Genomic DNA, 17,015 nt, shown 5'->3' with positions numbered 1-17,015 from the left:
TATCCTGCTCCTGAGCAGCACAAAAGGGGAATGAAGGCACAAGACCAAGACTCTGCTGCTCCTGCTCTCTTGTGCTCTTTGCCTGCTCCAGAGGCTGGAGCGCCTTCATTTCCTGCTCCCACTATTCCATGGAGCTGGCAGGGCCATTTCTACTCTGTTTCCCCTCATTCTCAGTGCTGAGGGTCTTGGCCATGCCTGACTGTGCACTTTCTTGTCTCATACCTTGCTGTGTCTTGGTTTCTACAATATCTCTCTTTCCAGAGAGGATTTTAGACATACCTCCCTTTGTGATGAACAGCTCATGCTATTGCGTTTGYCCCTTGAATTTTAATAGGCAATTCTTAATTTTGTCCAGGAGTCTCTAGTCATTATTATTCAGTTCAAGGTAATACTGAATATCTGGATAAAAAAAAAAAAAAATACGATAGATTTTTTAATATTAGCTCATCATGATCTGGAAAATTCAAGTTTTAAATGTGTTCTGATAAGCTTCAGTTATGGTGGTACATGTTATAGCGATTTTGGTTTGGMAGTCTATAAAAAAAATGTGTCTTTCTTATTATCAGTGGAAATTAATTTTATCTGGGCTGTAATTATGTGGTTTTGAGTTTCTTCTTTTTCAAGTTTAATGAAAATGAAAGAAAAAGAGTTTACAAACAGAAACAAAAATTCCCTCATGTTTGGTATATTAGGCTTTTCATCTGTTCTTACCCGAGATTGAACAAGCTAGTTTAGTAGAAACATTTCTTACTGATTTATTTTTAAGAGGCTTCTGTTACTTTATTCATACTAATGAAATTTCTGAGACTATTCCAAGAGCACCCGACCTTATTTCACAACTTGTTCTCATATCTTAAACAAAGGTGCGAAAACACAGGGAAAAAATATTTATTAAAAGTTTAGCTATATATGTTTGCCAAGTCTATATTCCTGCTTCATAAAAGGTAACATAGTATTTTGAAAGTTTATCTTCCTTTATACTTCTGTTGACATTTTGCATCCCATGTAATTTTAGATACAGCTTATAACTTTGCATTGTGGTTTATTTTGGCAAATGACATTTTGCTAAGGTGACTTTAACTAGGTGGAGAAATTGTTGCTTCTAAAAGGTGCCCTAACTTGGAATTTGCTTTTAGTAGAGCATTTGCTACTTATTTGCTGACCCACCATAACCTGACTGCATGGAAATGAGTAGAACAAACCAGTACCCTTTTGCAGTTCTTAATGTGTCAGGCAAACTGGATTTCAGCCAGCTGCTGGGGACAATGCAAGAAGCTTATAAATTCTGAGGATTTTTAAAAGTGCAGAATGAATGAACAAGGCTGTCTGTTTTTCTGCTGACAGCACTGGGAGGTTGGTGCTCCCCTAAGATTGTGGGGTTTTCAGACATTTGCTGTTTTTGCCTCTGTGATAATGTCTTCCTCTTCTGTGAGTAGCCCTACATCCCAATGACAGGATTAGCAGCGAATTCACCACCTCTGTGAGCCTTTCCCCTTCCTATTTCTCCCTTCCCTTTTCTTGGAAATATCTAACTTGATATATGCCTAACATGAGCATGATACGCCCTTTTGGACTGTTGCTCTCTATAGTTAAATGGATGAACTGGTTTCTTTTCCTTCTGAGTTTGATCATAGAAACAWTTAAGACCTATTCTTTATYAGCAAAATGCAGAATATGGCCTTTTGGTAGGAAAGGTGAGCAATAACACCTGTGAATAGATACTATTGGGCCTGACAGCATGGACACTTTGGTAGTTSCAGGACTTGTATTTATGATATAATCTGGATTTCTTTTAACTGTTGCTTTAAGAACAAACAATACCTTGCTATCACACTAAAATTATTTCATTTCTGCAATAGCATTTATTAAACCTTATTTGATGAGCCTGGGAAAGAGACAAAACACTGAAAGATAATGGAGTAAGTAAAATGTTGCAATTTTTTTTGCTCTTCATAGGYTCTGGTCTCAATGATGGGCAGTGGCATGAAGTTCGATTCCTAGCTAAGGAAAATTTTGCCGTCCTCACTATTGATGGAGATGAAGCTTCAGCTGTTCGAACAAACAGCCCTCTACAAGTCAAGACTGGAGAAAAATACTTCTTTGGAGGTAAAAAAAAAAAAATCAAAACAAATATGCAATCAAAGTGCTGCTGTCTTTTAGTCAATATAACAGGTGAAATGGATTTCAGGGCGTAATTAATTCATGTGGATCTTATTATGAGTTGAATGCCTAGGTGTTGAATGCCTAGGTGTTGCTCAACAAAGAGTGCAATACTAAGCTTAATTTCACTTTTAAGAATATTTTTCCACCTCCTCATCCTTAAAAAATAAACCCTGAGTAGTTCTGTACAAGAATAAACCTAACTTGAAATGAATTCTCAGATCTCTGAACATACAGAGAAAGAGGAATCTTAATAGATTAAATACAAGGCACCAATTGGAGAAATAAACTTAACTTGTCAAATTTGAAATCCCGAAGACAAAAAAGATAAAAAACTTTGCTCAGGACACGTCTTAACCTTTTGCTGATTTTTAAGCACTGTCATTATTTTGGATAATTGAGAAGCTCTCATGAGTTGAAACCTTAGATTCTTTAGTGTTTCTGTCTGTTGACATTCCATATATTAAAAGCAATTCTTAAAAATGATGCCTTCATTATTTATTGTGCTTSCTCTTCTATGTTAGCATTTATGAAAATCTAAAAAGGCCATCAAAAGTCTTGGAATTATTAAACTGACATTGAAATTCCTATATTGAAAAGTGTGTTTGCATGTCAAAAATATTTTTGATCCAAAAATAYTGCAGGTTGCACTTTTGAAGTGCCCCACACATTTAAGGTTGAACATGAATTCTTCAGACAGAGAAAAAAGATTTTAAAAGCAGAATTTATCAGTGTTAAAAATTGATTTTTAGAAAAAAACTTACAAGATACACATCTAATAAAAATTAAATATAAATGARCTACTAAAAATAGTCATAACATTAYCCAAGGGATGGAAAACTTACTGCTATATRAAATACCCTAAGTAGAAAGGGAAAAAAATCCTTTCRAGGTTATTTTCATTTCRTTSTTAGAAAATTAARGTTRGTCTGTCACAGAACTTAAACTTCCTGTTGCTGTAACATGTATATTTTCCAACATCCATAATTAATCTAATAGTTTKTTTAGCCTATTGCCTCAAATAAGAGTTCTAGCATAACCAGTTTCCACATGCTAAAGTGTGAAAATTATTTTATTGTCAGAACTTAGAGTGTTCAATTTGTCAGAACAATCTGGGACATTCTAATTAAATAAAGTTATTAAGCACACATGGGAGACAATGAGAAGCAATGCTTTACATAATACATCAAGTGTTAAATTCTGTTCATTTTAATGGCAAAAATCCTCAGATCACTATTAAATTTCTGGAGAGGGATTGATTGATTTCTTGTGAAAGGTCTTTTACCTCTGGTTCTTTGTGAGGGATAGATTGTCTGGTTTCTCCAGGTAGTTTTTTTACCCTTTCTTGGTCAAAAGGTTGATTTGTTGTCATTTCAGCTGGACTGTGAAATCTGCTTGATTTGTGATTGCTGACCTGCACTTTATAATTCCACCATCCTTCCATAAAAAAACAAGTATGCATGCAGATATTGTTCTARTGGGATATGGAAGTCAATCATGAATTCCCTGAAGTCTCATTCCCACATCTGTTCATCCAAATACATGGTCCTCTAACACAAACCATGGGGTGTTTGTTTTTCCTAAGTATCTTTCATCCTCTGAAAGGTCTTCTAAAGGTATGGCAAAAGAACATAGGTGTCCTATCCTTTGTGTGCCAAGGTTATTTCAAAATCTGCATATGCAACACTATACTCACCTTAACCTTCTGAAGCTGKGAATCTGAGGAAGCTTAATTTATAGAACTCATTGGTAATATTATGCTCCCAGATGAATATTGCTACACAAATGTATGTTACTTATTTATAGATATGTAAATAATATATGAAAGATTGCAACTTAAAGCCAGTCTTTTGAATGAACTTGGAAATCTAATCTTTATACACATGACCTGCATCTTATAAAGCAAAGGTATCTTTGTTCTATTCCCTGCATATGCACATGTTCCTCCTTATTTTTCTCTGTAASCACTCCAAGTCATACCATTTAATAAATAATATTTGCAAGAACAGGATGTAGAGGAGGATACTGGGGAATCTCAAACATTTGGGTCAGGCAGTCATCACAGATGTTTTCATTTGTTTCCTAAAGAATAAGTTCAGATAAGAAAACATCAAACACTTATTTTCTGCAAATATATATGGTTGGTTAAGAAGTGATAACTTCTTGAATTCAGAGGGCAGCATGTTTGCTTTTTGCACAATGCTAGACGGTGAGCAGAAAGAATTAGCAATTCTTTGGTGATGATATATTTTCATTGTGAAGATGAATCGAGTAGATTTCTTTGCTAAAGAACTGAAAACACTAGTTACAGACACTTGCACTATTAAACATTTGTATTATGAAATATAGACATATGCTGAAATTAAATAATGAGTTTTAAAGATAGCAGTGTTATGATACTTATCCAACCCCCCTGCTATATTTCTTGACCTTTCAAAATACTGAGAAAGCTCAGTCTGTTGAATTTGTGTTTGGAGAGGCTGTACAACATTTCTAGAATGTCCCAAACACTCTTTGATAGCCTATTTCATCTTTGAAGGAGCTACTATAAGTGTTTTATTCTCCAAACTTTCCCTTTCTCTGATTCCAAAATAAGTAAGCCCCTTTATATTCCTGTCTCCTGGTGTCAATATAGCAAATGTATACTACAGGCAATGTTATTGTCTTTGCTGAAGAAAAACGTTTTAAAGTTGCATTTCAGCACTGCAGCACAATATTTTCTCAAAAATGCTTGTCATTGACCAGCAGAGCCAGGCTTTTACAACATGTGCAGCAACGTTTGAATAAAGGAGGTGTGTACATAGGAATATTTTGTGATTTYTGCTTCTAGAACTTTTAGTTTTGAGAAATTGTAAGTAAACCATGAGTAAATCATAAGAGTATTTCTTTATTTCTCTGTCAAATAATATGTTCAGTATTGTTAAAGCCTATTTTCCCCCCTTGCTTTGTGCCTCTCCGGTGCCATCTCCCAGCAGTCCCTCCCAAGGGACAGACAGCAGTGATGTTTTATTCAAGCCTAAAGAGGGGAAGCTGTGTTAGGATCAGGCATTTCTSTAGATTGTGTAAATGTGTGYTGGTGTATGTGGGAGGGTGGGTGCTAATTGCCTATAACCCTTCTGTGTAACTATTATTTTCTGCCCACTGGTTTTATTTTTGTTCTTTTCCTTCTCTTGAATTTGTGTTTTTGGAAAGAAGTGAACTTCCCTTCCCTGCTAAGCTCTAGAGAATGATGTTTCTTTGTTGTTTCCAATTATCTGCATAAAACAAAGAAACAGAACAGGGGAAGTGAATCACAGAGTGAAAATGAGTCCATTAACCTCATTTGCACTGTTGGAGATAAAGGGCTTTTGTGAAGTGTTTTAAGCTTTCACCAAACCACCTAATAGCTGCCTGGTGTCCATAGGAAACATTTCATTAGAGACATAATTTTGACTTGTTTGTATGGCATTTCTTTTTAATTGTGTCTACTTTTCCTCTCCTTTTCACTGGATCAGGGATGGTAGATTTGTACAAAGTACATGAAGTCTTGTTCCTCRAGTAGAATTCATTTGTTTTGAAAAAATTATGTTGGTCTAAAATTCCATACTATTAGAGGTGGTGGAAAGAGGAKGGAATTCAAGGAAAAAAGAAAAATTACCTTCCTGTATTTCACATTTTCGGGGCTCTTCTGTGAACCTTCTCTTCTGAAAGGCCTTTTCATGCATGTGTATAATTTTCCTCATTGTTATGATTGTGGGGATTGATCATTAACAGATGTTATAGTCAAGGTCAGACTTCCTAGGTAGTGTCACTGGCATCTCCAAAGCATTTGAACTATCATAATTGCAAATGTTTTCAGATAGAAAGAGGTTGTGGCCCTGGGGATTTTTGGGTGAGCTCGAATTGAAATTTGTTCAGCAAAATCACAGTTATTAGGTGTCATGACAAATACGTGAGACCCAACTAATGCAATTCATGTTATGTTACCTAAAAAATAAAACRTCCCTGTTGACCTCATTCTTGAAAGTTTGAAGTTTCTTGCATATAAATAAGTAACAATGATRTCTGGTTGTATCTGTATTTCTGCATGTCTTTTCTGCAGATTTTTAGTATGTCAGGGCTTGTTTTGCTCTCCATCTTATTGTTTGTAGGGGTTTGGATTTTCTTTTGCATATATGGCCAAAACACAGGATGCTCATATTTCTTCTTGAAGGAGTGCTGGATGCTCATATTTCTTCTTGAAGGAGTGCTGAGCGTATTTTGAAATCTTTCTTCTCATAACTCTATTGTAAGCTCAAATACAAATCCATGAGGAGAACACAGAGGAAATTCCAAGTAACTCAGAGTATAATGTGATTTTTSTGTGTCTTCGGCATTTGTCTTCAGGTATTGTCCCAGGTCAGTCCTACAAAATAATGGTAAATATATGAGATGGAAATAAAAGAATTGGAATGGGTTGTCTATTTTAACAGCCCTCATATCTTGGATTGTTAAATCAGGAATGTTTACAAGTCAATACACGAGCAAAGAATGCAGTTATGCAAAATTTATAAACATGGGCAAAGAAAGAGCTTATAACAAGTAAAAAATTAGATGGCATGCAGTTATAAAAATCTCTCTGGTACTTAGCATATGATGGAAATTCTTTATTATTTTATCAGGTCTCTTGTACTATGAACAAGGAAACGTGACTGAATTTACATTCACTTTATACAACTAACAGAACTGAAGGGAGTTCATCATCATTGCTTATTAACTCTTTGAGATTTATGGGGTTTTTATCATGTTTAAAATTTTGTTTATTTCATTCAAGTAATTTGAATGTTAGATGAATAAGACAGGGTAAAATAATGGCGACTCCCTGTGATTAATTTTCAGTAATGTTGTTGATGTTATAATATGCCAATAAACCAAACCACCAACACATTTTATACAACAGCACAAGCAGAAATTCTGGAGATAGATTGATGTCCTGAAGAAAAGCAGGTGCAGGCAGAAAGCTGGTACTATGTGCAAGGAAATAAAAGGTGACATGCATGGTAATGTCAGTTTAGGAATGTATGTATGAGGGCATGAGTCTTGCTGGAATACTTCAGCTTTTGAGCAAAGGACTATTAAGTATGAGAAATRTCTATCCACTGAAAAATAAATGGATGAAGTCTTGGAAAGTACTCTCCTTGTTACAACATAAATCTCTTGTTAAGCTGAAGATGTTAGCCCCAGAATATATATATAGAAGTTTCAAAAAAGGAAGTATAGGAACTTAAYGTCTTTTACTTTATTTTCTTGCAAGCACTAAAGCAAATGTCTGTGTGCAGCAGAAAAGAGARCATCCAATTTTTCAATGCATTTTCTTTGCTCTTATTGACATTTAAAACCAAGAAACAACAAAGAATGAGAAAAAATATGTAACATAAAAAGTAAACCTGCATAGACATGGGAGGGAGTAAAGTGACTTTATGGAACACTATTGTCTCTAACTCTGTGAGTATATTATTTATTTCCTTTTTCACTGGGTATAGTAGTCATACTGCTGCATGAGCCTTAGTCTGAAGCAAAATGTACCAATCTCTGAATATTCCAGAAATTTCTAATCAAAATAGAGGAAATTCCCTCCATAGTATAGATCTTGACTTCAAACAGAAAGAAAAAGGTCTTGTAAATTATCAACCCTTCTTCCAAAAGAAACCCTTTTAGAAAAGGAAATTTRTTAAAGACCCAGAAGAGAGCTACTGGAGACACAGTTAAAAGTGAAAATTATACCTGTATTCTATATGACTCTCCTTTATTTGATTTATTAGGTAAAGCTACAAGGTCTTAGGTAGCAGTAAGTGACAAAAATATGTATAGAGGGGAAGGGAAGACATCTCAATGAGAAGTGAAATTTGGTAGGAATGCTAACCAGTACTAATCACTAAACAGTACTGGTACTAGAACACTAAAAATAATGTAGTCTATTAATGGCATTAGGAATCAYAAATATGCCTCTGTGTGTGTGTTGAATTGTGATGTGAAAAAGAAACACATATGCTTTTCTGGTGTGTGAAAATGATCATACGTCTAAGCAGTGGAGTATGCTAATTAATACTGGAATAGCACTTCCACCAACTTAACCTATTTCTCAAGGCTATCCTGGCTTTGCWTCTAGGTGTATGCATGTGCTTATTGTCCACAGCCTCAATTCAACACATCTACAAAGGAAAATAAAAGTAGAAATAAGAAAATGTAAATTTTTTGGTGCCATCAACGAACTCTTTTTGAAGGCTTTTTATTTATTTCTTTGGTGAGCGACTTACTGATGTTCCTCAGTGARTTTTCCATACATGACAAACTGTCTGTGATTTTCCTCTTTAAAAACATAGAATTGTAGAATGGCATGCATTGGAAGGGAAGATCAATGTAGTTCCGACCCCTCTATCCTGGACAGTGACATGTTCCTCTAGACTGGATCGCTCAGAGGTTCATCCAACCTCGCCTTAAACACTTATAGCAACGGGGCTTCCACAACTCTTCTGAGCAACCAGTTCCAGTGTCTCTCCACACTCACAGTAAAGAATTCAGTAAAGAATTTATTCCTAATATCTGATCTAAACCTAGTCTCTTTCAGTTTCAAGCCATTTCTCCTTGTCCTTGTAAAGGATCCCTCTGCATATTTCTTGTAGGATCCCTTCAGTTACTGGAAAGCCACAATTAGGTCATCTGTAAGCTTTCTATTTCCAGGTGAAAAAAATCCAGTTCTGTCAGCCTTTCCTCATAGGAGAGGTGCTCAGTCCCTCCAATCATCTTGATGGCCTCCTCCTTTTTTTCTCCTATGCCTCTAAATATGAGTCAAATTTTCAGTCACATGTCAATGTTTTAAGTATACAAATGAGCACCTGTTAATATTGTAAASTACTTTAGGCAAAAATTGCCTAAATGCCATTCATTCTGATAGTCACACAACTGACTCACTTTTCAGAGAAATCTACTTATCTRGATAATTGTGAACATGAATAACTTTTGAATGCAATGAGTCATAAATGCATAACAGGAGAAAGAAAATCAGGATTTGTTTCAGAAATAACCTAATATAGTGCTTGTGGAAGTGGGAGACAGAGCAAAAATATATTATTTAGAAAAAGACCTCTCTGAGTTGTATGGTCTGAGTGGAAAATGGTTCTCAGCGCTGATTATAAATTGTCACAYGTATGAAACCTGATTGGAGCTCAAATTATAATTACAATCTGCTGCTTCTACTATAGAAGCAAACTGCAGGTAGCCCTTTGTGTCTAKGGCTGCCAATTAAATCCTTGCATGCCTGCAGTCCCAGGTTGTTAACACCTTCTACTGAAGACAACAAATCTCATCATATAAAAGTGGCAGTCTACAGCTCTAACAAGAACACTTATTAGTGATGCTTTTGTAAATCATTACAAGCAGATTTTAAAGGCTTATATCTTCCAAAGAAAAGGCTTTATTGAATCTCACAGTCAGTGGTGTAGAGTTGATTTATCTGCATAAACTGGCAAAATTAAACCATGAAGCTGAAAGAGAAGATTTAAAGCCTTGTTTTTCACTTACCAGCTGAGAACTGAATTTACCTGTATAGTACTTTGCAGCAGGAAGCAACAAGTTGGATGTGTAAAAAAGTCCAGTGTGGATTGCTGATGGCAACTGGCTTACTGCCCAGTTTGCATTAAATTACCTTGTAAATGTCATAGGATGTMTGCTTTGAGTTTAATTTGGGGTGGAGAAGGTACAATAATGCAGTACTGAATATTTAATATTGATGGTATCTTTAGGAGGGAATTGGTAGTTACCCAGTCCATTGTTAGACCATTTTTGGTTATTAAATCCTGTCAAAGACACTGACATTTAACTTATTCACCAAATGGCCGCAATCCTCTCTCTTTTATTTTTTTTTTCTTTTTTTTGGGTGTGAGGGGGTTGTGTTGGTAGGTTTGTTTGTTTTTTTTTTTTTCCTTAAGACACAGCAATTTCTCTGACAATTAGCATAAATATTAACCATACAGCTGCTAGAAAAAAATCCCGTTTATGAATGATGAAAAGAAATAGTAGACTTCTGAGGAATGATGGTCACCGTCAAGGTTATATTGCAAACTGGAGAAAAGAGAAACTAGATCTGTTGCTATGGCAATAAAGGATACCYTTAGTCTCTTTGACTTCATTGCCCATCATACCAAATGTATGCATAACTGAACTGATCCTGAGAAGTGATTTTACAAACTTTCTGCCTCTGGAGTGGGACCTGAATGCTTATCATTTGATCTTGTCCAACAAATCTAAGTGAGATTAGATGCTGTGACTAGTAATATATAATGACTGAAAATCCTTTGGTAAGCAAAYTTCTGTTTATCAATAAAAACAAGTCAAAAAGTGGTGTAGAATAGCAGCATGAATGYTTTTGAATTTGCATAGGAAGTATTTTGCTTTAATCTATAACARGAAAAATACTCTCTAGAGGGCACTRAGGATATTACCTTGGGAATCTTTTTCCAAGTAGATGACGCCTCAAAAAGAAGCAAACCTTAGTGATGTTTGAAAATGCCTCATCTGCTTCATACACMTAATTTTTATTATTCTTACTGACAAGAATCCCCAAAACAATTTCTCTACTTGCTTGTCAGTTATTCAGTCAGGTTTCTTTATAACTGATTTCTGTATTTGATTCTGTAAGTTTGGAGATCTCCRTAATTAATTAGGCCTTTTGTGGTTTCACCAACATCATAACAAAATGGACTAGAATTTTGGAACAAGTATTCAGATCCCATATTCCCATGATTTTCATTCATAGGAACAGGCTGCCCAGAGTCTGACTCCTTTGCATTTTTTAAACTCTCTTATTTTTACTTATTGTCTTCGCAATTTGTGTTCCCCGTTGACTTGATAAGAGCTTTTCCATGTTGCTTTTTTTTGATTGCACATTCACTGTTGTCTTTTATTAAGAACTTGGCTGGAGCAGAGGAGAAAACACACCTGGAAAGGAAGAGCCCTTCATTATTTGAATGTCTTAAAGATCATGGAGTGAGTAAACAGTGTTCATGCTGGTAGTGACTCAGTTACTCCATAGATATTTGATGGAAAATCTTGAGATAGCACAAAGATGGAATACTGCATATCTTSATACATCTTGAAGAAAGGTCACTGAGGAATTATACAACTGGAATAATGAATGAAGCTTAAATCTTTCTGAGAATAGTGAGGCTCTTTTTTGTCAGWTATATATTTCTATTTCCTTTTACAACAGATTTTATTATATTCATGATCTCAACAAAAAGTCAAMTAGGACAGGTCTTTATAAATGCAGTGAGTGATCTTTTCAAGAATCCTACAAATATTAGCAAAAAGACTATAGTCATATCTCATGTTAGTGCCCAGAAATATAAAAATATCATACCCACCTATCATTTGGTAAGTGGAACTCCTTTTCTTTTGAAATGTGCCATCATCCACGGTGACAGTTCTACAAAATGGCACAATCACATGTGCATACATGCGCACTCATTAAAAATGTGTTCAACAGAACTAATTTTATTTAGTACTTCAACATTTTGAGGCTCAAAGAAAGATGCAAACTCAATTGTTGGTACAATCCACCTGTAGAAAAAAAATATTGAATTTGAAGAGTTTTGTGTGTATCTCTGTTCCATGCTCAGACCTGTAGCAGGTAAGTTCTTATTAGATCATGAACACATGCAAGGCCATTTTAGCTTTTCACTGAAGTCTTTCAAAGTTATGTTCAGACACTATAGCTGACACTCAAAAGCATTGATTTGGTTTGCATACATACCTTGTTTAATTAATATTGTGGCATCTGTATGACCTCGTAATTTAAAATTAATAAAGACTAATTTTCAAAAGCCACATTTGATTGAGAAAGTAGAAAAGTAYGGCAACCAAGGATCTCTATGGAAATTTTGCAGTAAAACTTTAATTGGGTCAAAGAAGTTTTCTATGATTCTAATATCTTTTGAAAGTATTCATTACAATACTGAGCTTGCAAATGTATTAGCAGTACTGTAGACTCAATTTTATTCTTTACTTGAATGAATTTAAGAAAGATTCTGACTAATGAATGGATTCTCAGCACATCATCAGAGCAAGGCAGCTATCCAAGTCTGCATTTCACCCTTTAGATTTGTTTTCACAGTCAAGAACAAATGTGTAAGGACTCTGATGGAATTTCAGTACTAACTCAGATTTTACTGAGCTGAAAAAAAATCCTTTGAAGAGGGTGACACCAACATTCAGAAAGCATTCTTCACAAAATTTGCTTCTTCCAATATCTTTTTTATTGTTTCAAGTGTGACATATAGAACATTCTTCCTTACCCATAATTTTTCATGAAACTGCTCTGAAACTAGTCTCATTTACAATACTCATTCCATTTTCTGCCTTGCTACTTTCAGGAGATTCAAGGGCAGGAAAAATATGATTATTAGCAGTTTCAGAAACAGCCTTAGAGTTTATAGGTCACAATGGTTGGGGCTCACATTTCTAATCCTWTTGATCTGCACTTTCATTAACTTTCAACATCTCAGAACCTTGAAAACTGTCTGTAAGATGTTCTTGCTTAGTGAAATAAATAGAAGTATTTTACTTTCATGATAAGCCTAAGACTTTCAAAAATACTTTKTTTATAATGAAAATAAAAGATAAATTCTACAAAGTGCACAGATAATTCAAAAATAAAATTAATTAGAAATAAATATATTGCATGTGTAGGGTTCGTGCTAAAATACATGTTGAACAAAAAAGCTCATTAGTATGAATATATGTAACTTTAAAAAAAAAAAATTGTGTGAGTGTATCCCATTCCCTTTTTCTGCATCACATTGTCAGACCCACCTGAGCTGCATACTTTAATCTGYATGAACTTTATGATGGCATTTTAGTTTTCTGGGTCAATCATTTTTTTTTTGTTCTACATTTAATGCAATCTGCTACTTTGCAATGTATTATGTTACAGTGAAGCCCTATTTATAATTTTTAAAATATTATATTCCATCCTGAAAATTCTAAGTACCTAAATGTGCTTCTTTAACATAGTGGAATCATTTTGCTGTGGTGAAAAGTTGTTATTCTTAGCTTAGTTGATAATAAGTGTTTACTTGACTTTTCTGAAAATTTTTTCTAGCCTCAATTAAAAATTGGAAGATAAACGTGGATTTCCCTCCTGTGCTCTTAAAAAGTTACCCCAGTGGAAATGAAGCTAGAGATCTAGAGAGGGTGCTACATATTTCAGCATGGCTGCATGTGACTCTTAGCAAGTTATGTAATATCTGCTGCTCAGTTCAACTACATACAAAATTACATTAAAAGTACTAATTTGAGGGTGACTAATTAAAAATTGACTCTGGGCAGGTTTATAGTTTGCTCTGTTGACATAACTAATGTATTAATTTTCATTGAATATTCAAGTCCTAGTTATTTTTTAATACAAATAATTATTAAAAGCTCATTTTAAGCCCCAATGAYTACAGAATTACTGAAAGTAGTTCTTGAAATTTCAGTTGTTCTAAAAGTAATACAGCATGAAWAAAGGAAGAGTTTTATAAACATGCATACTTTTTGAAATATCAATTTTGTTATATTTAGAAAGACATTTATGAACACTTGTGCCATTTTACAAGGCTTATGTGTTTGGATTGCAAATTTTGTATATGTATATACACATATGTATACACATATATATAAATATATTTAAAAATATATTAATAAAAAAATCATCACTTCATTCCCAGATGAGTTAGTGATGAATTACAAAAGATCCAATTAGGTAACAGGGACGATATGATGTGACTTATGCACAAAACCGAAATAGAATAAACTTGTAATTGTTAATATATTTTCAGTTTGTGATGTGAAAACAAATTACTTATTTATTTACTGATAAAATTCAGAAATAATTTCCTATAATGAGTAAGTTCAAGAATTTTATCATCTCCTTTATGAATCATTTGCTGATTTTTTCCCCAAGGGAAACAGTTTYGCATATATATCTTCTGATAAATTATTTAGTTTTCCACTTTAATAAAGTACAATCCAAAAGACTTATTGCTACACTTCTTTAAAGGTGTTTGTGAGTCAGCTTAGATTTATGACACAATGCAAATCAAATTTTCAGTTATTGTTATTGATACTAGTGTTATTAAAAATTAATCATCTTATGCACAAGGGATAAAGATGAAAAATCTGTGAATATGCTTTGAAAATGCACTGAAATTAATATTCTCAAAAGAGTAATGTGACTACATCTTCTTATTTATTAGTATGTTTTTGGCAAGCAGTATACAGATTATAGAAGAAGATTTGTATTAATAAAATATCTAATAATATAAAAAAGGTATGTTGTTTAAGAGTGAAATAATTTTAGGTAAACATAAAACAGAATGACTTTTTATTTTATTAATAGACAAGGACAACTTTGTTTTAAACTGTGAGAAGGCTGATTTTTTAACTTAAGAAGAAAAAAATAATAGGCAATAGAKATTTTTGTAAATTTCCAGATAGTTTCTTCTGTCTCCTCAATAGTAATTGCATGCAAAGTAGAGAGAATATACTTCAGTATTTAATTTGCATTATTTGACAGCCTATGAAGGCACATTAAGAAAAACAGAGCATGTATGTTTTCCTAAGGGTTTTTGTGTTATGAAGTTATATATTTGCAAATCTCAAAATCTTGTTTGCAAATTGATTGGTGGTGGTAGTAATGGCCAKGAAAGGCTGCAAATATACTGTATTKTGAGATTCACTTATGAAACAGATTTACCCTCAGCAGTAGCACAGGAAAACAGCTTTGTTTTTCCATGAGGCTTCATGTTGTATTGATGCTGCAAAATTTCATAGAATCATTGCCAGAATATGAGAGATACATGAAGTAATATTTGGGGGAAGAAAATAAGCATGTYGTACTTAAAATATCAGTTTGATCTGTATGAAGACTTACAGTCTTAAAATGCTCAGTCTTGCAGCAGAATAGAAATCTCATTAAATTGATTAGATTACTAAAAAGTGCTTAKCTCTGTGATTAGAATACAGATTCTAAAATAGAATAAATGTTGTGGAAATAAATGGTAGTTTTTTTAACATATTGTCTTACCAGGTCAGTATGAGCAAATTCTGTGTTTATAGCAACAGCGTGATTGAGGGGATACACACCACTTTCTAATTGTCTTCTAACTTCATGCTTGTGTCAAGATAATACATTTTTTAAGAGTGATTAGAGAACCATATTGTATTTATTATTTTATTGCATGCTATGTATTTTCATATTTTAAAATAAAATTAAGTTTYCTTATGTGGGACTTGAAATCTGAAGAATAAAAATTATTTCAGTTTTTAGTCTCTGTTTCAATYTGTCTTGAAAGCTGAAAGAAAAGTGACTCAAAATATTTTGTGTTCTATGAGGGACATTGAACTGTGCAGATGTTAGTAGAGTATGTTTGTGCACATCTGAAACATAGATGGGCAAAGAAGGGTGTAGACATGTCACTGTTGGGGGTAGATGAAATAATCAAGGTTGCCAGGGATAACTTGTTCATAATTTCCAGTGAAATCAAAGGTATGGTGCCATACACTCACTCATTTGACAGCTCTTTATGGTATAGTCTGAATAATGATGAGTTAAATKAGCCCTTTCTCAGACTCATTTTTCAAGCAATTCATACATCTTTTTCTTAAATCTAGGTCTGGGCGGTATGTGCTTATATACCTATATCTTATAATTGCTTCACCTTCATTCTCTGGACTAATCTGATTCTAGAAACACATTATGTTTTTAAATAATGGAAATGCATTTTTGATAATTTATCTTTACCTTTTATCMTTCCTCTACACATTATCATACTTTTTTACCTGGGGCTGGTTATGAGGCCCTGAATTYCTTAGTCAGTATCCTTTCTACTCTTCTTCTTCTCACTTGCTTTCTCTCCCTGTGATTTTTGACTCCATCCTCCTTCCCTGTTTCCCAACACACTGCTGAGTACCGCTCAATCTACGTGAAGTGATGAATTACTTCCTTGGCAAGAAGAGAGCATGGGGCCTGAGCACAGTGCACCCTAATTTGTCTTGTGTCTGAATGTAAAGCAGGCTCTATCAYCCAGGCTGCCAGGCAAGGGTGAGGGATGGGAGCTCTGATAGGTTTATCATGAGTCCTCATCTCTAAGAAAGCTAAATGAAAACATAAAGTTCTCAGCTGAGTGAGTGTTGATAGCATATTACTTCTGCCACTAAAACTTGGCTCCGCTCTGTAGTGTCAGYATCTCTTTGTTTGAAAAGGGACAGCAATTTTGTACTTATAATCACGAAGACAGGAATTTTAAGGCATGTGTCATATGTCACTATAAATTAAATTTAAAATGTAAAATACTGAACTAGTCCTTTCTGTTTGGATGAAGGCAAAATAACTTCACTTTAAGGTGAGCATAGCAATGTATGCACCACCTCACTGGACTTTTAAATTACATTTTGCTGTATGGATCAGAAGGACTGATGGTAATGATGACCCAGAATTAAAAGTTCAGCCATTTGTCATGACAGTCAGAGAAAACTGCATGAGAATTAGATGAGAAAGTGTAACTACTCACTGCAAGCAGTGTCTTATCACCAAATTTCCTACTTTAACTTCTCTCATCTATCTTCTTTGGGGTTTTTCCCTCATGTTTCCTTTAACATATATTTTTCATGTCATTTTAATCTATGACCTTCTCTCTCTGMATTTATGTAGAAATATTTTCTAATCCAGGCTGATTTTCTATTCCTCCTGAAAAAAAAAAAAATATGTTATAGCTCCACTTAGGAAAGATCCCTGAAAGATTTAACTACAGCTGACCATTTTGGTACYAGCAGATTTTTTATCAACTTCACTATAGTGA

General features: G+C 34.1%; 1 protein-coding gene across 1 annotated transcript in view; it reads left to right on the top strand.

The window, feature by feature from the left end:
* LOC130580825 (contactin-associated protein-like 2) overlaps positions 1-17,015 on the top strand; it is a 616,928-nt gene that overhangs the window by 560,645 nt on the left and 39,268 nt on the right. Inside the window, exon 9 of the mRNA XM_057378578.1 lies at positions 1,957-2,106. Coding sequence (XP_057234561.1) covers positions 1,957-2,106 — 150 coding nt within the window. The remainder of the gene's footprint in view (positions 1-1,956; positions 2,107-17,015) is intronic.

This window comes from Malurus melanocephalus, unplaced genomic scaffold, assembly GCF_030028575.1.
Source record: "Malurus melanocephalus ecotype Western Australia unplaced genomic scaffold, MMel_1.1 scaffold_364, whole genome shotgun sequence".
NCBI lineage: Eukaryota > Metazoa > Chordata > Aves > Passeriformes > Maluridae > Malurus > Malurus melanocephalus.
The sequence above is the reverse complement of the archived record's forward strand: the minus strand, read 5'-3'. Positions and strand labels throughout refer to the sequence as shown.